The sequence below is a fragment of the Electrophorus electricus genome, chromosome 7 (assembly GCF_041902795.1).
Source record: "Electrophorus electricus isolate QZ-2024a chromosome 7, ASM4190279v1, whole genome shotgun sequence".
Classification (NCBI taxonomy): Eukaryota; Metazoa; Chordata; class Actinopteri; order Gymnotiformes; family Gymnotidae; genus Electrophorus; species Electrophorus electricus.
In genome coordinates this window covers 20,896,693-20,921,180 of record NC_137503.1, presented here as the reverse complement: position 1 = coordinate 20,921,180, position 24,488 = coordinate 20,896,693, and the positions used below count along the sequence as shown (strand labels likewise).

Here is a 24,488-nt window from a genome sequence, read left to right as displayed (position 1 = left end):
AAATAAGTATTGAACATGTCACCAATTTTCTAAGTAAATATATTTCTAAAGGTGCTATTGACATGAAATTGTCACTAGATGTCGGTAACAATCCAGCCAATCCACACATTCAAAGAAATCAAACCATAGATATCCATAAATTAAATTATGTGTAATAATGAGAAATGACACAGGAAAAAAGTATTGAACACATGAAGAAAGAGAGGTGCAAGCCATGGAAAGTCATGACACCATCTGAAATCTATCAGTAATTAGAAAGCAATCCTGCCAATTAGTGCAAATTAATATCAGCTGGTTCAACTGATGGCCTATAAAAAGGTGTCTCATTACCAAGGTGCCACACAAGAAACATCTCATGATGGGTAAAACCAGTGAGCTCTCTCAAGACCTTTGCAACCTTATTGTTGTGAAATATTGCTTATAAACTACTGAAGGTTCCAGTGAGCACTGTTGGGGCCATAATCCGGAAGTAGAAAGAACATTATTTCACCATAAACTGACCACGACCAGGTGCTCCCCGCAAGATTTGAGACAGAGGAGTGAAAGGAAATATCAGAAGAGTGGAGAGCTACAGAAAGACCTGGAATCAGCAGGTACAATTGTTTTAAAGAAAACAATAAGTAATGCACTCAACCTCCATGGCCTGTATGCACACTCACCATGCAAGACTCCATTAATGAAGAAAAAGCATGTTGAATCGCTTTTAAAGTTTGCTCAACAACATTTAGACAAGCCTGTGAAATACTGGGAGAACATAATCTGGTCAGACCAAAATTGAACTCTTTGAATGAAGTAATACACACCATGTTTGGAGGTCACACACCATGTTTGGAGGCACTGCATATTACCCCAAAAATGCCATACCAACAGTGAAGTTTGGAGGAGGGAACATCATGGTTTGGGGCTGTTTTTCAGCATATGGCACTGGCATGCTTCATATAATTGAAGGAAGGATAAATGGACAAATGTACCGAGACAGTCTTGATAAAAATCAGCTGCCATCTGCCAGGATGATGAAGATTAAACGAGGGTGGACAATGATCCCAAACACACAGCCAAGGAAACTCAATTGGTTTCAGAGAAAGAAATAAAGCTGCTACAATGGCCCAGCCAATCACCTGACCTGAATGCAATTGAAAATCTATGGAAGGAAGTTCATAGACGGAGCCCACGGAACCTTCAGGATTTGAAGAGTGTTTGTGTGGAAGAACAGGCCCAAATCACACCTGAGCAATGCATGCAACTCCATACAGGAAGTGTCTAGAAGCTGTCAACACCAACAAAGGCTTTTGTACGAAGTATTAAATACATTTCAGTAAGTGTGTTCAATACTTTTTCCCTGTGTCATTTCTCATTATTACACATAATTTATGGACATCTATGATTTCTTTGCATGTGTGGATGGGACGGGTTGTTACCGACATCTAGTGAGAAATTCATGTCAACAGCACCTTTAGAAATATATTTACTTAGAAAATTGGTGACGTGTTCGATACTTATTTCACCCGCTGTATATACCTAACTAGAATCAAATTTTCAACATGGATGTAAATGTTAGCATTAGCAAGTCAGGCAGATTGCTGTATTAGACTGGTTACATTTACATGCAAAGATTATTTTGCCTCAATCTGAAATAATTCACTCTGTAGATTACAACAGAACTGTTTACATGCAATTAAACTCAGTAATCTAATTGTGATGGCCCAAGTGCAGCAGGGCGCGGAACAGGACGTACAGACTCCCTTGACATGGTGACAACATTTAATGACATAAAACATGAATGACAACAGCAGCACTCACACACAGTAACAACAGTGAACATGAACAGTGGCGTTAACAGCTAACACTAACATCAACACGTACATGACCATTAACATTGACATTGACAATGACCAACACTGAGGCACGCACTGACGGGGGTTTAAATAGACAGACAAACACTTGACATTAAACCCTGTGCAGGCACGTGCCATTATAGGGTTGTAGCTAGCTACAAAGGTGAACCCCTCCTGCACGGGGCAGGCTGTGAACTCTGATCCATGAACTCTGATCTAAAACTGTACAAATACAAGGAGCACAATTTAGTGTAAACATTACTATAACAATGGGAAGAACTGCCATTCATGTGATCATATTCTTGTTTGAACAGATTGTTATTCTGAAATTTGTGGGCATCCATTCTTCTAAGTATATGGAACTCTTGTAGTTTAAAGCAAAAACTCTTCTGAAGAGCAGTACCCATCAGGTTTAACTTGCTAAAAGTTGTTGTGTTTTTGCACAGAGCATACTCGCAGTTTCTGACTGAGAATGTAATTGGATACAAAGGTTTACATTTCTCTTGTACTTTTATTTAATGGAGTAGAAAAAGGATTATCCAACTCATTCATTTAGATAAAAATTTACTTCAAATTGCGTTATTCTAAAATTTTTATATATACACCTCGTTTGAAATAAAGAGGTGTGCCTTAGTTTAAAAGGAGGTAAAATCCATGTGGAACTGGTGGCACCGAGTACACATTAATGCCAGTGGGGCTGGGTACAGCCTTAGTCCCTGGGAAGGCCATCATGGATTGTGTCTGAAAATGAGCTTGGTGGGGGTGAGACTGGGACTCCAGACCTCACTGTTAACCCTCCTGGAAGTGTCATGCTCTTAATTCAAGAAAACACAGATGAAGGGAGATGTCTACCTGATGACTCCTGAGAAGAGCTTGTGATGTTGTGGTTGCTGGGTTGAAGAAAGAAAGTTGGCCCCTGTGTGAAGCTCCAATGTAGCTCTAATGGTGTAGGATATTATACATCCTAGTACAGGATATGTATATATACACCTATGTATTTATACAATTACTTATCTAGTTTGCATACTGACTGCTGTATTGAGTTCACTAGAATCACTATAATAAAGATCAAAGCAATGCAACCAAGCAAAAATGAACACAAATGGTTTATAGTGGATAAAAGTAGCTAATTAGTAGGGTAATAAAGAAAAGAGAAAGAAAGAAAGAAAAACTTATAAGCAACCTTTGCTTGACATAAGCTGTGAGCAAATTCCAATGAATACAATTTAACAATAAGTAAACTAACAATGAAAGAAAAAAACTAGGATAAAATAAGATTCAAGTCTGTCTAACTGCTTACCGAGAGGTTATAGACTTAGAAAAGGAAAAGTCTGAGTCTTTGTCTCCCCTTGCAGAAGTTCTATGGCAGGAACCCCTCTTTAGTTTTAGAGGGTCTTTAACAGTGGGACAACTTGCACCAGACTGAGAAAGTCAAACTTTCCAGGTATATGTTGGGGGTCCTGGTCCTGTCTGTGTAACGATTAAGGGTTAAAGAGGATGCGGGGACGAGGCACGTCAAACAAAGACATATGTTTTAATGTTGATTTAACACTCATGACTCGAAATGCACATTAGTTCAAGTTCAAGTTCAAAGAGGTTTTATTGTCATTTCAGCTATATACAAGTACACAACAAAAACGAGACAATGTTCCTCCAGGACCATGGTGCAACACAAAAACAACAGTGCAACAGACAACATGCTACACAAGTGCAAACAGTCCAATATAGTGCAAAATGTCATTAAATAAACGTTAAATAAACAATAATAAATACAGGACAGGGCAAATACAAAGTTAGTAGACAGTGCAATTATTTAGTACAGTACAAAGTACTGGGCATATGTAAAGCGAGTTGTGCATAGCAATCAGTGACATGCTACCCTGAACATAGCAGTCACTGGTAGCAGCCAGGACAGTTCAGAGTACAGTGCTGGTTTAATACAGTACTCTAGCAGCAAGTAGGACAATGTGCAAGACTGCAACAGGAGTGCGTAGTTTATTTGTGTGAGGTTTGACTTCAGCACTAGTCCGATGTAAAACAATGTGTGAGTGTGTGTATAGATATGTATGTATGTACGTATGTGTGTATGTGTGTGTGTGTGTGTGTGTGTGTGTGTGTGTGTGTGTGTGTGTGACTGTGTATAAGCATGTATAAAAGTGCCCATTTTGGAATCTGAATTGGAATTGGAGTCAGCCAGAGTTCAGGAGTCTAATGGCTTCTGGGAAGAAGCTGTTGCACAGTCTGGAGGTGCAGGATTGGATGCTGCGGTACCTTCTTCCAGATGGCAAAACGGTGAACAGTTCATGTGAGGGGTGTGTGGGGTCTTTTACAATGTTGGTGGCTTTCCGGATGCAGTGTGTTATGTAGATGTTCGTGATGGAGGGAAGAGAGACCCCAATGATCTTCTCAGCTGTTCTCACTATTCTTTGGAGGGTCTTGCGGTCAAAGGCAGTGCAGTTCCCAAACCAGGTAATGATGCAGCTGCTCAGGATGCTCTCTACAGTACCTCTGTAGAAGGTAGTGAGGATGGGTGATGGGAGATGGGCTTCCCTCAGCTTCTGAAGGAAGTAAAGACATTGCTGGGCTCTCTTGGTGATGGAACTGGTGTTCAGGGTCCAGGTGAGGTTCTCCGCTATGTGAACACCAAGGAACTTGATGTTCTTGACGATCTCCACTGAGGAGCTGTTGATGGCTAGCGGGGAGTGATCTCGCCTTGCTCTCCTGAAGTCAACAACCATTTATTTTGTCTTGTCAACATTCCGATACAGGTTGTTGACCTTACACCAGCTCAGCAGTTCTCGCACCTCCTCTTTGTATGCTGACTCGTTGTCTTTGTTGATGAGACCCACCATGGTCGTGTCATCAGCGAACTTGATGATGTGACTCGAACTGTGCATCACTGCACAGTCATGAGTCAGCAGTGTGAACAGCAGAGGGCTGAGTACGCTGCCCTGGGGAGCACCAATACTCAGTGTGGTGGTGTTGGAAGTGCTGCTCCTAATCCGGACTGACTGAGGTCTACCAGTCAAGAAATCCAGGATCCAGTTGCAGAGGGAGGTGTTCAAGCCCAGTAAGCTCAACTTTCCAATCAGATGCTGAGGAACAATGGTGTTGAATGCTGAACTGAAGTCTATGAACAGCATTCTTACGTAGGTGCCCTTTTTATCCAGATGTGTGAGTGCCAGATGAAGTGTGGTAGAGATGGCATCATCTGTAGAGCGGTTGGAGCGGTACGCGAACTGCAAGGGGTCCAGAGAAGGGGGAAGCTGGGTCTTGATGTGTATCATGACGAGTCTCTCGAAGCACTTCATGATGATGGATGTGAGTGCGATGGGATGGTAGTTGTTGAGACACGACACCGTGGGCTTCTTAGGCACGGAGACGATGGTGGTGGTCTTGAAGCATGTTGGGACCACGGCGCAGCTGAAAGAGATATTGAAGATGTCATTAACACACTACTTGGGTTAAACACCGACAGCTTTGACAGCCAAAAGGCGACTTTGGAGGACCGGACAACCCAACACGGGCCAGCGCGAGCAGGGCAGCAGGGGAAGGACAGGGACCAAGACGATGATGGACACGGACGCACACACTAATGGGCATGGGCACAGACACAAAGGGGAACAAAATAACTGGTACATTTACAAGGACAGGCACGATGACAGGGATAGGCACATGAACAACACCACATACATTAAATAGTCCTGGGAAGGGGAAAGGAACCCCAGCCAGTCCCCCAGTCGTCGGCTTGGTCATGGACCAATCAGCCTGGTTGGGAGTGTCCCTCGCCAGCTTAGATAGCGCCGACTGTCCTGGTTTTGGAGCTTGCACATCAGGACATGCACTAGCTGTGTTGACCGGTTCCGGTGCAGGCACTGGTGCTGGTGCCTTTTTGCCTCTATGAGGCTTAGGTGTAGACGCATGTGCTCTGGGGCTCTTCGCCTTAGGCGGAGCAGTGTCCTCCTCTGACAATGATGCCTCCCTACTAGCCTGCTTGCTCCTGGGCGGTGTGCCCTGGGTGGTGCCTTGGGTGCTGGAGGCTCATCACCCTTGGAGTCTGTGAGGTCAGTCAGAGAGGAGGGATTCCCCTGAGGTACCTCCTCCACCTCCATCGACGGGTTCTCCTCAAGATCAGACCCCATATCTGACTGCAGATAGACATCACTGCACTCCCTTGTCTTTAATCTGTGTAGCTCCATTGATCATCCAGGCAGGGGTCGTAGGACCCAGCAGAGTCCATCTCCGACTACCGGTCCTCCTGGTCCGGCTGTTCTCCATAGGACTCTGCAATGTCTGATCCTAGACCATGCACAGGTCCCCCCCAAAATTGTTCAGCGGGTTCCTCCCTTCCTGTAGTTCCTTCAAGCGAGGCCAGGATGAGGGAAGGTCTCTCCGCTGGACAGTAGGGGTCCACAGATTCCGACTCCAAGGACTGGAAATCGTTATACCAGTCCAGGTCACCTGCCAGGGTTCCGTATGACTCCCCTGCTTCTGCACCTGGACCTGCGCCTGGAGTCAGGAGGGTGCCCAAGAACACGGGAGACTTCGCTGCACGTGCTGTGGGAGGGCGTTGACTTCCTTTCCTCCCCTTCTTCTTTTTGCCTTTCCCAGGCATCCTTGGTAGGTCGGTGTTTCTGTAACGATTAAGGATTAAAGAGGATGCGAGGATGAGACACATCAAACAAAGACATACGTTTTAATGTTGACTCACGACTCGAAACACACATTAACACGACACGAGATTTACGACACGAGACTTATATACACACATGACAATTACACACAAAAAGGATCAGGCAAACAACACGAGAGGGCGTGGCAATACAGACACACACATGCATATATTAAAACACAATGAACAGCACAATGGACTAACATCTGAAGCACTGTAAAGCAGTATCTTATTAACAGATCTTTTCTTTTCCATGAACACATTCTGAATGGCATCACATTAAGACCTTTTAGATAAAAAAGGTTAAGGGCATACATAAGACCAAAAAGGTATGCCAAGCCTATAGAGATGTCTGCATGTTTCTCCAGTCTCTTCAACAACAATAGTGATGTTCTGTATGTTTGCTGAAGAGCTTGCAACAGAGACATCATCCTCCAAAATTTCAAATACTCCAACAGATACCCCTTTGTTCTGCCCATTTTCAGGATCTATATCCTATGAGAGAGACACAAAGAAAACACAGAAATACTTTTCTCACCTCTCATACATGTTTCTTAATGTCTACTATGTACCAAACATTTCTGAATAACTTTCAGGGATCTTCTCTTAGAAACAAAGGCACACCTTCTAGCACAGCACTCTTTAATTGGTTGACAATGTCAGATGTCTTAAAATGAACATATAAATGATAGCATATTTAGTATGAAGATTGGGGCTACAAATTAGTGGTTTAATTAACAAGTGTAGCTACAGTTCCATAACACTGAAATAATAAAAAAACCTTTTCATCCATAAGTCTTCCATTTCATGCCCAAAAGCTCACTTCCTGGCATTCCTGGCTTTCTCAGCAATTTAATAGTGCATTTGTCAATGACTGCCCTAAAGGTTTCTACCAGGTTTTTGTTGGTAGCTTTGAAAAATTCTTCACATATCTGTTGAGCACAAACAATGCTATTTTGTGTATACCTCATTTTCAAGTTTAATTTTACTCAATACTTAAAACTCCATTAGCATACTAAAAAAGACATCACCTATTCAGTACCACCACTAAGTTGGTCCTCTATCATCTCTCTTCTCCTTAGGGAAAATGTCAGCTTTGTCTTCTATCTTACAACTCCCATGTCTTTTCTTGCCTTTTTTGTTTCTTCCACCAAAATAAGTTTTTGTTCAAGTGAAGCATCATTGTGATTGCTTGGATGTTTTGGGACATGATTTACTTCACCATGCTTGGCCCTTTTAAGGGTGTAACTACATTTAGTTGTAGTTACACCCTTAAAAGGGCCAATGTAGTTACAACCTTAAAAGGGCCAAGCATGCTGAAGTAAATCACGTCTCAAAACATCCAAGCAACCATAATGATGCTTCACTTGAAGAACAAAAACTTCTCTTGGCTTTCATCTGCTTTTTGCTTTTTTGTTAACACTTACTTCAGTGCAGCCTGCCTTTTGCAACTTTGCTCTATAGTTTTTCAGATTTTCCTTTATGCTGAGTAGCCATGCTTCATATCCCATGCCCCTACCAGGTTTCTTTAGGCAAATATACTTTAGTGCTAATGCCAAAGCTACTGATTCAATTTCATCACCATCCGGTTATACTTTTAATTCAAACACAGCATGAGCAATCTTGTCAAGAATCTCCATTTTTATGTCCGTTGTCATATCAGTGCCTTTGTTTGTCTTTTGATGTCTCATTCCTGCTACATAATTTCAGTTCAATGTCATGAGAGACTTGGTATGGAGAATGGATAGGGCCATTCTAATCTTTTACATAAATATGTGCTGGAACAGGCTGAAGAGCTGAATGATGAAAATAAATACACAAGATACACATCTACTTTTCTACAGACTTACATAAATATCATCTGACACTTGCCACTTTATTGTCTATAGTGTTTCATGATCTTTAAGATGATTTCAAGATGAGTTTTTTAGTACAGATTTCTCAAAAATCACACGATCCACACTTAAATGTTAACATAAAAGTTATGGACTGCAATACTGTTCTGATGCGATCTAGAAAGATGTATTCTTACATTCAAATTCAAATGTATTTATATAGAGCTTTTTACAACAGATGTTGTCACAAAGCAGCTTTGCAAATGTCCAAGTCCAACCCCCCAGTGAACAAGCCAAGGGTGACAGTAGCAAGGAAAAGCTCCCTAGCGCATCCTCCTCTGGCAGACAATTGTCACCATAATAGTAACAATATATACAATAAGGAGCAGAATAATTAACGAAAGAGAAAAATAAATTATAATAAAATTATAAAAATGATATTACATTAATAATAAAATACTAAAATATAAACAATTAATGTCTAGTCTGGTTTTCTAGAAGTCCTTGTCTGGTCCCAATGGTGTGCGCATATCCAAAACCCATCCCACACAAGAAAGTTCATCAAGGGCAACAGAGAAGTAGTTGGCTGGGTTGCAGGTATGGTGGGCTATAGCAGGGGGCATCAGGGGGTGGTATGAGTAGCCATGGCAGCTGAGATGGGTTGAGACTCAGTGACATCATGACATCAGGGGTAGGTGTACCTCGGAAAAAAAGTGAGAAAAGATTACGCATATCCAGGTATGAGAGTGTATAAATTAAGCAACTAAAATGTGCAAAGATGGACTCCAACAGAACTAGCCATGGCAGCATAGCTAAAAGGATGGAGCCAGAAGGAACCAAGACCATTCAGTGCTTTGCAGGTCATTAGAAGTATTTTATAATCATTACAAAATTTTACTGGGAGCCAATTTAAAGTAGCGAAGATAGGAGTGAAATTTTCTAGTTCTAGTAAGAACTCTAGCTGTTGCATTTTGAACTAGCTGGAGCTTGTTTAGGCACTTAGTGATATAGTCATATAGTAAGGCAGTACAGTAATCCAATCTTAAAGTGAAAAATGTATGGACTAGCTTTTTTGCATTATGTGAGGAGAGAAAAGTGGCTAAAGGCATTTATAAAAATATTATTTACATGAGCTTCAAATGAGGGACTGGGACTCATAATTACTCCAAGACCCTGAAGTATTAGACAAGATATGATTGGGAGACCACTGAGGTTAATTGAATAATTAGAGAGTGAGAACCTAGCTGTCTCTGGGCCTAATACAAACATCTCTTTTTCTTCAGGTTTAAGTGGGAGAAATGTCCTCAACAGTAACTCCATTTGAAACAGTAATAATTGTGTTACACATTATATTCAATGTTTTTTGCTTTGTGAAACTATCACTGGAGTGAAAGTGAGTGAAACAGATTAAAGGTAATATTTTCCTTCTTTGCATGGGACATAAGCAAGAGATTTTAAACAGCTACTTTGAGCCTTTGTTGGGCAATAAAAATACCTGACTTGAAACTAAAAAAAATTACATAAAACTTATTCAAATATTGTCACAACTAGAAGATGAGATGTGATAAAGTCCCAGTGGACTTCATTTGATTCATTTATGTAAGAGTAAGTCCTTTACTTCTCTTCTTCCTGTTCCACAGTTGCCTGAAGAGTTTCAGGAGAGGCTGAGACTTCATATGGAACTTTCATCCCTGTGCCACTCCCCCTACTCTGACACTGTCCCTGCTTCAGTAATAGCCAGTGTGTTGGAGAAGCCTGATGAAGTGTGCAGTATTCAGGCATCACGTTCACCTAGCCCCCAGCACCACCAACCCCAGGGCTTCCTCGTGGGTACCGGCCTGGGCAGTCCTGAGCGTCTTGGCCTGCGTGCCACATTTAAGTCTGACCTGTACAGTAGTGACACAGCTCTTTACTGCCCAGAAGAGCGACAACGGGAACGGAGGCCCAGCATGGATCTGCATGACCATCAGAAACTTTACAGCCTTCAGAACTCCACAGACAGCACTCCAGAGGAAGGATCCCCTTCCCTACAGCAGGGTTTCTCCCAGGAGCACTTTGGCAAGTTTGCCACCTCTCTGGGTGGAGCCTCTAGCTCCTATTCCAGTTTCAGTGGGGGTGGCTCTGAGGATAAAGGGGCAGACCTTCCCAGCAGTGCTGCCTCTTCCCCTCGACCCCACGGACTTTATATGGAGTGGAGAGATACCACTGATTTTGAACACAAGAGTAACTCTTCTTGGGAGAGAGACAGCCCCAGTGCCTTCAACAAGGCGCACACGTTCCAACCACCTGAGCCCAGCCCCCACCACAACAGTAGCTCGCCGATCTACAGCAGGACCATGTCTTCCTGCTACAGTGAGCCTTATGAACCCCTGCCACACTCCACTTCTCCTAGTATCACCACCTATGGTGACAGTCGCCGTGGAAGCACACTACTCCCGGAGGAGGAAGAGCTGATTGGTCGATGGAGGCAGTTGAGTGTGGAGGATGTGAGTGCTCACTCATATCACAGCACTGGACGTGCCTCACCTTATAGCTTCTCTGAGCAGCATTTCTCCCTGCGACCTGCAAAGATCCGGCTTGGGCCACTCTACAGTAGCTTCCAGGAGGGGACTGACATATATCACCACCACATGGGGGTTCTGGATCCTTTCTCTAGCCCCAGCCCAGAGGTGAGCCCAGGGCTTCGGCAGCCACACAGCCAGCCTCACCTCTTCCAAGCCAAGGATGACAGCCAGGAGTCAGAGCACAGCCTATATAGCCCTGAGGAGCAGGCTGTAGCTGCGGCCAGCCAGCAAGGCGAGTACGTGGAGGTGAGCCCCAACAGCTCCAGTGGGTCCCTGCACCATGGTTCCTTGGAGATTGCAGCAGAGCTCCAGCACTACCAACCTGATCGACATAGTGCCTCCCCTCAGGGAAGCAATCCTCCCACCCCCCAGCCACCAGCACAGTACCAAACATTTAGTTCGCTGGGTTTGTCAAGGAAAGATAGTCTCACCAAGGCTCAACTCTATGGGACTCTGCTTAACTGAGGACAGGGCTTCCCCATCTCAACATCTGATTTTCAAACATGCATAGTTCTTTGATTGAACCTTTTTCTCTATTTCCTTCTGCATAGGTTCATGTTGTTTTCTACACAGTGGACATTAAGTGCTCCAAATTCTCTAGTTGGTATGAACCTCTAATCCATCACAATATTTGTACAGATACTCTGAATCTTACTAGCCATTGTAGTTTGTTACAGATGCCGTGCTATTTACTTTGTTTTTTTTTTGTTGTTGTTGGGGGGGGGTGAGAGTGTGTGTAGGTTAAGATAACATTAAAACAAGTCTGGGCCAAATTGAGATTACCTAAGAATTTATTGCAGAGATTATTGGAAGATACTGTATTCTAAAAGAAATCATTTTGACAATGAAATTTAACTTATGTGTTATTATATCGTATTCTCACTATCAGTTATTGCTGCACCAAAATTTTGGACACAAAGAGATTTTGGCCAAAATGGCCAAAACCCACACTATTGATCGGTGAGTTAATGTCCCTGGATGTCATCTAGGGACATACTGGAGATCGCTGATGATAGTTACAATCCTGAAACTGTACCCTTCCCCAAGCTTATCAATGATATTACTGAGAGTATTCAGGCCTATGCAGAACAGCAGCGGGGACAATACCCTTAATATGTACCACCGTATATGCTCAATTTGGCAACTATCTTCAAGTTGGCTCCTAGTGTTGTCCTTCAGTGTTCCATTAAATTCTGGATGAAGGCCCTATAGTCTTATTGATCTTATACATGGCTAGGCAAGTATCTAGGTCTGATATGAAGTCATATGCTTTCCTGATGGAAGCCTGATCTTGGAATCCTGGGTAACAGTTCTATCTGTCAGTAGGTGGTGCTTTTCTGGTGTTGTTACCATTCCCCTTCTGAGCAGTGCTCAGTAATCGCATTTATACTCAATGAGTTTGCTTGCTAATATTCCTCACAGGAGCTTCCATGTTGTGGGTAGGCAGGTTAAAGCTCTGCAGTTGGATGATATTTGGACCTTATTATTATTATTATTATTATTATTATTATTATTATTATTATTATTATTATCCTTCATGAACAGTACTGTCCAGCCTTCTGTTAGCCAGCCCAGATGGGAGCTGGTAGTTAGCAGCAGGTTCATTTATTCTGGTTGGTCATGCAGAACTGTTAGTTTCTTAGGCCAGTAGACACAGAGCAACAGTGAAAATGTCAACCATGTGGAACCATTTCATAGTTTCTGAGAGGGATATTAGACAAGTAATTTGTAATCACTGTTCACATCAAGTTTCAAGAGGATAATAGCACCCAATGATTTCTCAACTACAGGTCTGGTAAACCATTTAAAAATGACATCCCGTTCAGTATGCAGAATGCAGCAAAACTACGGAAGCAAAAAGAAAGGTCCCTGCTAGCATGCTGCCACCATTTGTAGCCACAATTTTTGAGAAGACAAGCAGTAGTGTAAAGAAGCTTTGGTCCAGTGTGGCCATATTTCACTTTGAGTCAATAATTTTAATATTGGTGCATCACTTGTATCAGGAAATGTGTACCAAAATGTAAACAATATGCACATCTTGCCAGATGACTTAGTTGGCAGAGACTCTCAGAAAGCACAGAACACTTGGAGAAGCAGCTGTCTTTATAAACCCTTAAGATTATAATCTTTACAGAGGAATCACTAAATACAATTGCTATAAAAAAAGCCTCAAAATGTAAATCTACAGTTGACTTGAATCCTTAGTCTGTAGTTCTGATAAAGACATGGTTATGCTAACAATAACAGGATGGTTAGGTTAATATCCTACTAATACATATATTCTTTTAAAAGTCTACTTATTCAGATTTAGCTCCACATCAATAGGAGTACAGTATCACAAAAGCACTAGAAAGCAAGTATGTATGTATGTATTTATTTGTTGTTGTGCTTTGTTACTGGCTGGAATATCTGAGGTGGCTCTCTATTCGCTGTTTTCCAAGTTGTGTCCCTGCTGTGGTCAGAGTCTCACCCAGGTCCTCTCTACCTCATGCGCTCTGATCCTTTTCTCCTAATCAGCTGCCACCCTGATGCATGACTATTTCTTATGCTTTGTTTTCTCTATTAAATAAAGCAGAAGCACTGCACCATGGTTCTCGTGCTTGCTCTCTCTCTCTCTCTCTGATATATATACATACTCATCTGTTGTCTATAAGGCCTCACTCTGTGATGTATGCAAAAAATGAATAAGTACAAAGTGAGTAAATACAAAGTGAAGTTTTATAGTGTAGGCCAGTATTAACACATAACAGTGTCTGCTTTCTCTCTGCTCACTCCATCATAGAGTGGAAGTGTCTCTGGTAGTTACACTCAACACAGCAACAGTCTCCCATCCACTACACATTTTCCTATCCAGGCTGGACACAACAAGAATAGATTTATACATCAAATACTTTGACAACAAATATGATCAAGGACAGTTCTACCCATATCCAGAAAGAGCAAAAGGAATGTAAAAATTGTTTAAATCAGATTTACGTGGAAAAGGCAATGATGTTACTTTTATTTGTTTTCCAGAGTACTGATAATAAAACAATTCTGTGTTGGAAGAATCATTCACTTGTTCACTCACTTGTTTATGTACTTCAAAACAAGTTCAAATTTTTCTAGTGCTACCAAAGCCAATGATCAGAATTATAAAGATCATAATTTTACAAAGTTGCTGTACTTTAAAGCTGTAACTCAATTAGACATTATGGCTGAAAACCTGAACATTACAAGTTTATAACAATTCTGATGTAAAGTAATACATTTGTTATGGAGAGTTTGCCAAGAGTCTATGAAATATTCAAGGTTCATGTTTAGATTTCCAATGAGCCATATGTTCCATAGGCATTTGGTTCATATGTTTGGTATTCAGGGAAACTGATGGCACCCTCCACTATTTGCTCTTCTTAACTAGGTGTTGTCATAGGCCTGCAGGGCATTTTCAGACACACAGCAAAGGCTGAGCACCAAAAATTCTACTTTCCCATTTCTCCAGCCTCCTGTCCTGGCCACTGACCCATCCTTCTCTGAGATTAGTTTGACCTCAGACAAGGGGCTGCCTCACCACTCAACTCTTCAGTTCCACCCTGATTTCACTCAGGTCCCATAGGTGTTTGGTCACATGGTTATCCACAGCTTTGGCCAGGAGCTTGCTCTGGCTCTATCAGAAAGCCTTGCAGCTCTGTACACTATTCAAGCCAAAGTTGATGCTGCCGTACTTGTAGAGCTCAGAGGAGACCAAAATGATGCAGCTGGAAAGGTCTTTAGCAGGTCTATTAGGAGATGTGAGGAAGAAGTGGCCATGAAACGTGAGGAGGAAGTGGCTGTCCGAGGTAAGGAGGAAATGAGCCAGATGCTTTACCCCCAGTTGCATCCTGAAGTCCTCCCCTGTGTATGCATATGGACACTGGTAAGGCCCTGCATTATTAACACATTGTTCTTTACCTCCTCCAAAGGCAGAGCAGTTTATTTATACTCAAAAAAAAAAAAACTAGATATAATGACATAACTAGTTTACAATGTTTACATTTAAACTTTTTACACTGATATTTACCATTAAAATGTGAGAAATATAAAACCAGTACATACTTAATATTACTTTAGTTTATATTACAGACACATTTAAATGTGCCAGGGCCTTTGTGATCCACTTGTTTATTTTTTTGTCTTGGTTGTACTGCTACAAACAGTTGAGATGTTTGCTGCCCTGCCAAAGTAATCTGTGATAGTAGTCACCTCTTTTAGATTGAAGTTAACTTTTATTAAGGCATCGTATGGTTTCCTCAGGCTTCAGTCATCAGGATACTCTTCTAACTGCAGCATTACCAAATGATATACTGTGAAAAATATTCATATTGATTAATATGAGGAAGAAATTATATCATATTATTATATTTTTGCCATATGATCCAGCCCTATGATTACGAGCTGAGAACAATTGTTTCATTTATGTCCAGCACATCATAATTTATATTATTTACAAGTACCTTCCATTCTTTGAATCATTTTAATCTACTAAAACTTGGCAAACTTAACATTAATAACAGGATGCAAGTGAAAAAGCTTAGGCTACAAAAACTGCATAAAACCTACAGTAACCAAATACATAGAACTGTAAATGTAGTGCCAGTAAAATAAGTTACAGTATATCTCAGAAATCATATAGTAAAAACTGTAACTATTTTGTAAAAATCAGACAGCATTAATAATCATATTAATAATAATAATCATCATATTAATTAATATGAACAGTGTCTGAAGTAAGGACAACTATATGAAATATGGTAAATCTGAGTACTTAACGGAGTTAAAATAAATGATAAAAACAAGAAAAGAATAATACCTTTTTCTTCTTATGTGAATTCAGCCAAAATTATAGGTTATAAGAATTTAGAGTTGCTTAGATATTTCAACTATATATGTTGTTATGCATGTTTTAATTAAACATCTACTTTTTAATATCGAGTAGAATCGAATGATAGAGTCTGGTTTTGGACACCTTTGAATATTTTATTTGTAAAAAAAATATGCATCAGTAATTGTGATGACAGTGTATTATTGGAAATAGCCAGGATTTAAAAAAAAAAAAAAAAAAAAAAATTCTCATGGGTGAAATTCAATTCTTGTTTCAAGATTTCTTTCAAATATTACATTTTAAAATAAACAGTGCACCTAATTGTCATGGTACACTACCCTTCCCACTTATCATGCTTTATGACCTGCCATGTGCATGTCGAGTTGTCTTTGTTGACTGTTTTGACTGTGAGTGCTCCTTGTCTACCATGTCCCCTTATTATCATACACCTGCACCTTGTTGTTCACATTGTTATGTATGTATTTAAACCCCTGTATGTGTATAGCATGTGCATGTTCACGTAAGTGTTGATGTGAGCATTCTTGCTCACGTTCATGTTTGGGCTTTGCTTTCGTGTTTATGTATAGTTTATATCATGCTGCACTAGCACATTATGTGGAAGTGCCTTTGTTCATTGTTTTGTCTTTTGCTTAATAAATATCTGTTCATTGAGAGAGATCTGTGCATCCTGTTCCTTCCCCTGCAGCACTCGGGCTGTCACACTAATATTTTATGAATGTGACTTTTTCAATTGTTACCTATTCCAAGAAGCAGATTCACTGAGTTTTATGGATAACTTTGTCATTCAACAAAGTTTAAGCAATTCAACAAAAGACCATTGATCTCGGACAACAGATTTTAGTAATACACCAGTCTACAGCATGAAAATTGAATAGGGTTAACAAAAATTAACATAAATTAAACAAACCATAACCACCTACTGGACCCTTCGCCCATGGGCCTCATCTAGCATAATCAAATAAATAACTTGATAGCAGTGAATATTCTTAAAATACAGTCCATCTATCCACATATAATTTCATAGGACTAATATAAGTACCTGCTTACTGATTTTCAGCCTTCTATGTGCAACCGTAGCCAGAAATCCCACACTGAATGAAAGTTTTTTTGTTAGGTTTCCACAACAATCATGCCTGTCCTTTTAAATGGCCTTTTAAAACATGCTTCCAGTATAAGATAACTTCAGATTTTGTCATGTTTAAATAGTATGTAGAATGTTAATGTTAGTAGTAGTTAGCTATCAAATTACTTCACAAGTGTTTTCCAGGCACAAACGATGTGATTGGCAGCTGTTTCCACAAATAGAAGATGCTTAGACAAAAACGTAGACACCTCACTTTGCTTATATGGTCACCCACTGTGCTAGAGCCATATGCACAGCAAAACATTGCTTGTGAGTAGTAATCAGATAAAGTGTAGCGCATGCGTGTGACACTGTTTGCTGACACTGATACAGTTGTGAATATAGTTTTTATTGAATAATTTGATCAATACTTTTGCACATCATGGTAAGGAAAAGGTTTATTTTAGCCTTTTTTTAGGCTTATTTTAGTTTATGTGGAGTTGTTTGTGTGCAGTTATGAACTGGAAGCTGAGAGACAGTACAGTGGGTTCTTGCATGGAATACTATGTTTGTATCACAAATCACTGGATGTTTCTATTCAATGCTGGAAAAATTTGTAATGCTGCTACAAATTCTAAGTATAAATGAGAAAGAAGGCATACTATTTCTTTACAGCATTTACAGTATATTCCCCAGCATAACCTTTTAGCCTAATGGCAGTGAATCTAATTGCAATGAAGCTGATATTGTTTAGCCTTTAACAATGAAGCTATAATGAAGCTAATATTGTTGTTTAGTAAGTTGTTGAATATTGTGATGTTTTAGCAAAAAAGGATTTCTTGCCCGCTTGATATATATTGACTGATGAATTTGTATGCCTTTGGAGAGGTTTTTGGGCTCAAAATTGTTCACTTTTTTGACAAGACCTTGGTTTGTGAATCTCCAGGATCCAAATACAAAATATAAAATCCCCCAAAATAAAATTTCAGATAACTAGTGTTAAAGTGACAACTACAAGTCATTCAAAAATGGGCTTAAAACTGTTGGTGCACTTAGGGTTAACCATCTACTCTACATCATTTTCATTTGTTGCAGGACTCTGGATGGAGAATTCTGGAAGGAGAATTCTGCGACTGACTGTAATCACACAGTTGAGTACTTTCACCACATAACAGCCTCTCATTTAATGCAATCAAGCATTAATTCAGTTCAGAATGTTTGTCCAGTAAGCAGAAAGAACACATTGACAGTAACCCTTACACATAAAGTGCTCGTAAAGCATTGGTGTTATGTAAATGATATGACATCTTATTGGTTCAATTTAGGTAAAAATATTCACTTACTTTCAAGTTAAAGTTTGTAACAAAAGGTTAGAACTGGATGACTATACTTGTTCTGAACTATGTCTTGCTCTGCAATAGAAAACTTAAACATTAATATCCAAAGTATTACACGTTAGAAATAAATTCAAGACTAACCACTTATGACCGCTAGATGGGGTAAGATACTAAGAAATAAATGAATACAGCTCCTCCTGCCCACTAAGGGCAATACGGTGAGACTATCCTTATATGTCATTACTATGCTGAAGAAAATATCCATCATAGTTGTAGTTCATCAATGTGAAAAGACATAATTTTGTATGCCAGTGAATGAAAAGACACGATGTTTTTTTTTCTAGTTCGACAACCTAGAATTCAATTTACCAAGCCATGAGAATAAGAATAGCCATATTATTTACATAATCAGAAATATATTTAATGTACATACGTCTACAATTCAGTACTTATATCTGCATCTCTATTACACAGTGGTAATATCAGATATTTGCCATTAATCATCAGAATATGGACATTTAACAGCTTTTACAATAACCTTTCCTAGCTAGCTTGTGAAGTATAAATATCTCAGCTTGTAGTGGTACATAATACATACTGTCGCCTGATATAAAACGCAACAGGGTAGATAACTAGCCAGCTAACTAGCTAAGCTATTTAGCATTCTATTCGACTGAACGGGATTGGTTAGCTTCAATGCTAACCAGGCAGCTAATTCAGGAAAAATACAGACATATTTCCATAAAGATCATTATTATCTAATCCTATTCTAGCTAATATGTTGGGGGAAAAAAAAGATGATTGACCAGCGAATTTCACGTTCATTTTCTAATATGATTAATACATTTCATGTTTCATGCCCATATTGTTTATCTAGACCTGTAATGAATTACAATGTTAAGAATTTTTCCAATACCTTTTTTCAACAAAGACATGCAATTTGCCCTGAACTAACACATGAGTAAGTATTTTAACCAATAGCTAAATAATAGCTACCTGTCAGCTGTTTTAGTAACTTTTAAAACCTATTCTAAAAATAAGGTATAGTATGAATGGATAAATAGGACCATTGTCTTTCTGTTGATAAAAATTTGGATAATGGGTGATCCATGTCGATGTTCGTTCAAAGGTCTTGGTATCCAAATATGGCTGTGTACTAAGGAATGAAATGAAGTTAGTGAAACATCCCTTTAAGTAGGACAGTTTGGTGGAGGAAAATATGTTTTTTGTCTTTAGGTTTAGATGTTGTAAATTACATGCATTTGTTTGTTTGTTTGTTGTGTGTGTGTGTGTGTGTGTGTGTGTGTGTGTGTGTGTGTGTGTGAGTGAGAGAGAGCAAGAGAGAGAGAGAGAGACAGAGAGAGAGAGAGAGAGAGAGAGAGAGAGAGAGAGAGAGAGAGAGAGAGAGAGAGAGAGAGAGAGAGAGAGAGTCAGTGACCTCAAGAAACAGAGTGGATGTGATTGGGGGTGTACATCGATTTTGTCAGAACTCATAATCCAGCAAGGGTAGGGAGGGGATTTGAGGTTTTGGTGGACTGACAGCTGTGAATCAATCAATCAATCAATCAATCAATTAAACAAGCAATAAATCATTATATCACATCAAGTATACTATATCTCTCCCTAATAGCAACTTTACTGTTTATTACTCCTAAGTGCACCTCTAGTTTTAAGATCATTTTTGAATTTGTACTTCAAATTGTTCAATTTAACACTAGTTATCTGAATTTGTACATATAGCACAATGCTCATTCAGGATTCAAACTGAAGCAGAGATTTGGGCCAAGACATTAATTTACATCCAGACTTATTTTTCCATCATTTTGGATCCATTTGCGCTCATAGTGCCTTTTATTTTTTGGGTTTATAATGTGTATTTGGATGCTGGCGATTCATTTTCAGTCATGCTCTACATTTCCTGATTCACTGTCAAATTCATTGTCAAACAATGTGAACAATTTTGAGCATATACATGAAATTAATCAGGTGCAACACAATATTTTCCACTAGGTGTCCTAGACATCTAGGTGTCCAAAGACCTCTCCAAATGCACAAAAAGTCATCAGTCAATATATATTGAGTGTGCTAAAACATCATAATGTTCAACAACTTACTAAAAGACAATATTATCTTCATTGCTATTAAGCTAAAAGTTTATGATGGAGGAAAATACTGTAATACTGTAAAGAAATGGTATGCTTTTTCATTTGTACTTAGAATGTGTAACAGGATTACAAATTTTTCCAGCCGTTAATGGAAACATCCAGTGATTTGTGATGCAAACATCTTAGCTAGTCCATGCTAGAAGCCACTGAACTGTCTCTCAGCTTCCGCTAGTCCATGCTAGAAGCCACTGAACTGTCTCTCAGTTTCCAGCTCATAACTGCACAAAAGCAATGTTTTGCTGTGCTCATGGCTGTAGCTGACTCAGTGGGTGGCAATATAAGGCAAGTGAGGTGTCTATGTTTTTGCCAGCTAGGGATATTGGCAATTTAGTGACCCCTGTTGGCTTAACAAGAAAAAAGTAGGAGGTTGTGAAATAGGAAGCAGTCATGGAGAGCACATTGGACTGTGTGCCCCAAAATCTTTTGCAGTCTGTGTTTGTTACTCATAGAGATGGTATTCCCTGTGAGAACTAATACTTTATTATTGCTAATGTGTAGTTTAAGTGGATTTTCGAATGGTGAAGTTTGGATGATGGTTTGGCATATTGTTTTGTTGAGTCTTCACATAATCTTGAGTGGTAATCATAGGCAATGCGTTCTGCTAGCTGTCTACAAAATAACAGCATATGCTAGAATTGTTAGTAAGTATGTATGTTTTTGATTCTATGTAAACATTTCTTACTTGTATGTATTTGTATTTTCAGCTTTATTCCATTCATATGATAAAACACTCTGAACATCACATCATGGTCCAGAGGTTCATTGTAAGGGGGTGTTAGATATGCGATTCAGTGAAGCCAATAACAGAAATATAACTTTATTTTTGAGAAAAAGTATCTTATTATTTATTGTTAGAAATATCAGCTAAGACCCATTCATAAATGTATGCAAAGTATCCAGACACTGGAATTCAACTACTTTAGGGTGCACTCATTACTGATATAGGCATTACACACACACACAAAGCTTGTGTATTCTTCATAGAATAAAAAAAAGGGATTCTATGAAGAAGCCATACATGAGCAAGCCTAAGGTCACCATGCCCAGTTCCAAGCATCAGCTAGAGGGGTATAAAAACCCCTCCTGCATTGGGCATGGAAACTATGTTCTCTGCTAATGATATGCTAAACTATGCTGAATGCCTAGATTTAAAAGTTGGGAGTGTATCTGACTTTCAAATTAAAGCGGGATGGCTTTTACATAACTGAGGGGCTTTATAGGAGAAGCTTCTACCCCCAACTGTAATCTTACTAATTCCTGGTTCATACTACTATATCACTAACACACACCCGTAACATCCATGAACCAAATGCATCAGCTAAATCTAAAAAACACATGTAGGACCCTACCCTCATTCTTTGCTGCCTGAATCTGATGCCAGGTAATACTGCTATGCTCCAAACAACCTTCAAATTGAGAAATACCTGACTTTTGTACTGACATATCAATTAGTTTATTCTCCTTCAAGTATGCTGCCAGTCTTCATGCTGTCACATAAATATCTTAGACTCCACATTAGGAAGACGTATAAGCCAAATCTGTTCTATACCCATGAAATCCTCTTCTTTCGGAATAAGGATACTTCCTGCTCTTCTCCACTCTTTTAGAATAGGCCCTTTCTTCCAGATTATGACTGTCATCTTCCACAAAAACTTCAAGACCTCAGATGCATTTTTATACACCTGATACAACACTTACAATAGGCCTTCATACAGAACTTTTGCATGAGGCACCTCCTCTTGAAACTCACTCCACTATAGTGGGCTAACATCCACATGCTGCTATATTTCACCCATTGGTGAAATGTTTATTGACAACTCCAGCACCTTTGCCTTATCCTGTATAAGCACCCTCAAAATATTCCTCTAATTCCTTTTTACCAACTTTAAACTCGCCAATTTCTCCTTACTAAACAAGGTCTTCACATAATTGAAAGAATTCCTAAAGAAGGCTGCCCTGGCACTTTCCTCCTTTTCCTCAATACCTCTCCTCTCCTCAATACCACCAGCTTATCCAACTGTGGTATGTTTTCTGTGGTATATTAATACTTTCTATTTCCTCTGCTGCTACTTGCTTTCACTGCTTTCTAAAAGACTTTAATTCCTGAATAAGCCTAGCTATTTCTACTTGCCATCTTGACTTGATCCTCAGCCAGAAGAGGATGGGCACCCTCTTTGAGTCTTGGTTCTTCTCAAGGTTTCTTCCTCATGCTCTAGGGAGTTTTTCCTTCCCTCTGTTGCCTTTGGCTTGCTCACTGGGTGCTTAGACTGGAACATTTGTAAAGCTGCTTTGTAACAACATCGGTTGTAAAACACAGATTTATTTATAAATAAATTTGACTTGACTTGACTTCACTATACCTTGTCCCTTTTCCTTTTCCTTCAACCTACCAAACCTTGCCATTCCATATTCATAAATAACTTTACCTAAATAATTCAATTTATTCTCTGCTGATCCCTTCATAACCAGGAACTTGAGATATAACATACACTTGGGGCAGTCTGGGAGCCAGAGCTGGAGTATTTTGGGGAGCTGTAATTGGAGATAAGCTAGGAGAAGCTGCATTGGCTGTGGCATGGGATATTGCACTATCATCAGTGGCCTCATGAAGCAGAGGGTGCATCAGAAGTGGTACCCTCTTTGAAGCAGATTGCATCAGAGGTGGTGTCCTCTTGGGAGCAAGTCTCAGCATAGCAGGAAACAGAAATGGGAATGTGGACTGGAATGGAAGCTGGGCCTGGAACAGAAAACAGGAAAAGAAGCTAGGACATGGTTAGGAGCAAAGGCAGGAGCTGGTAGTGCATTATCTAAATTGTCTTTATTGTTTTTATTTTTCTCTGCTAGATTGTACATTCAGAAACTCTTGATTTAGTATAGCCTATTATGCCTCATTTCCCCTTCTTCACACAAGTGTACTACCTTCATGCTGTCTTGGACATTAAAGTAAAGTAAGGTTTAAAGGAGCAGTGTGTAAATGCATAGGAATCTATTAGCAGAAATCAAATATTGTATATCAAACCCTGTTGTATTATTTGCTAAGAATAAGCATTTCACATTTACATGGGGACTGGGTCCTCTTCCAGCAGAGGCCACCATCTTGTCATCCTCCTCTACTCTACCTTCTGAATACCATCCAAATATAGTCCAGGCAAGCTAATCCATTTAACCATCTTAAGTCTTTTTCTGTCCCTTTCCATGCTTCCTCCTCTCCAGCAGACAACTGCATCGAAGGTCTCTGATGCAACCACAGTGCATCAGTGCAACACTTCCTTGCACGCTCAAAAGGATGTCAGAGATGACCTTGTAAGAATCCTACTTTATATATCTGCCTGCTCAGAATTGTTCACTATAGCCCCATGTCCACAGTCACCAGAACTGTCAACATAACCCCCCCCAACTCAATTCCATTGGACATAGATGGCCAGGCCACTTACAACATTCCACTCACCTCTCACTAACCACTATAACCTCGATACAGATGCAGCTGCTCTGTATTTGCTGCCAACAGCGCCACCCACTTTGCTGCTTGTTACTTTCAGTTTCTCTGAGTTGTGAATACAGAGAAAGAAAAAAAAAAACAACTCATGTCCCAAGGAAATAAAATGAAAATAAAAAACTATACCACTCCATGTCCTCCATCAGGTTCCCCACAAACAACGTTCATGTATTCAATACAGAGCTGCAAACTAGTCCAGAAGATTTCAATGAAACCATGGTCATTCTGTCCAAGAAACACATGTTCTTGCAAGCTGATAAAAATGGCAAAATGTTAGTTATTCCTTTGAAGTAAACCATTTAATATGACTATTAATATGGCCATATTAAAATATAGTTGTGCTTGAAAGGTTGTGAACCCTATATTAGTTTCTATATATCTGCATATTTGACTTCATCAGATTGCAGATAAAATATTAGACTTATTTTCATTGATGAAAATGATCCAATGTTATACATCTTTGAGTGGCAAAAACATGTGAACCTTTAGCAGGTAATTTGAAGATGAAATTTGTCAAGGTTGGCCCCTCCAAACATTCTGTCTTGTGTCTTTATTTTTCTTTGCTTCCTGGTTCTGTAACATTGGAGGAGCAGGTGTGAGACACAATGAGGGCGTGGCCACATTGACGAACACACACACACACACACACAAGGAGACGTT

The 24,488-nt window shown here is 39.8% G+C and overlaps 1 protein-coding gene across 2 annotated transcripts in view; it reads left to right on the top strand.

The window, feature by feature from the left end:
• The window catches only part of si:dkey-174m14.3 (brain-enriched guanylate kinase-associated protein), a 74,562-nt gene extending 61,066 nt beyond the window's left edge, over nucleotides 1-13,496 (top strand). For both annotated transcript variants that reach the window (XM_027003963.3, XM_081718254.1), the window contains one exon: nucleotides 9,983-13,496. In XM_027003963.3, coding sequence (XP_026859764.2) covers nucleotides 9,983-11,371 — 1,389 coding nt within the window. In that variant the 3' untranslated portion in view covers nucleotides 11,372-13,496. The remainder of the gene's footprint in view (nucleotides 1-9,982) is intronic.
• The last annotated feature ends 10,992 nt before the right edge of the window (nucleotides 13,497-24,488 follow it).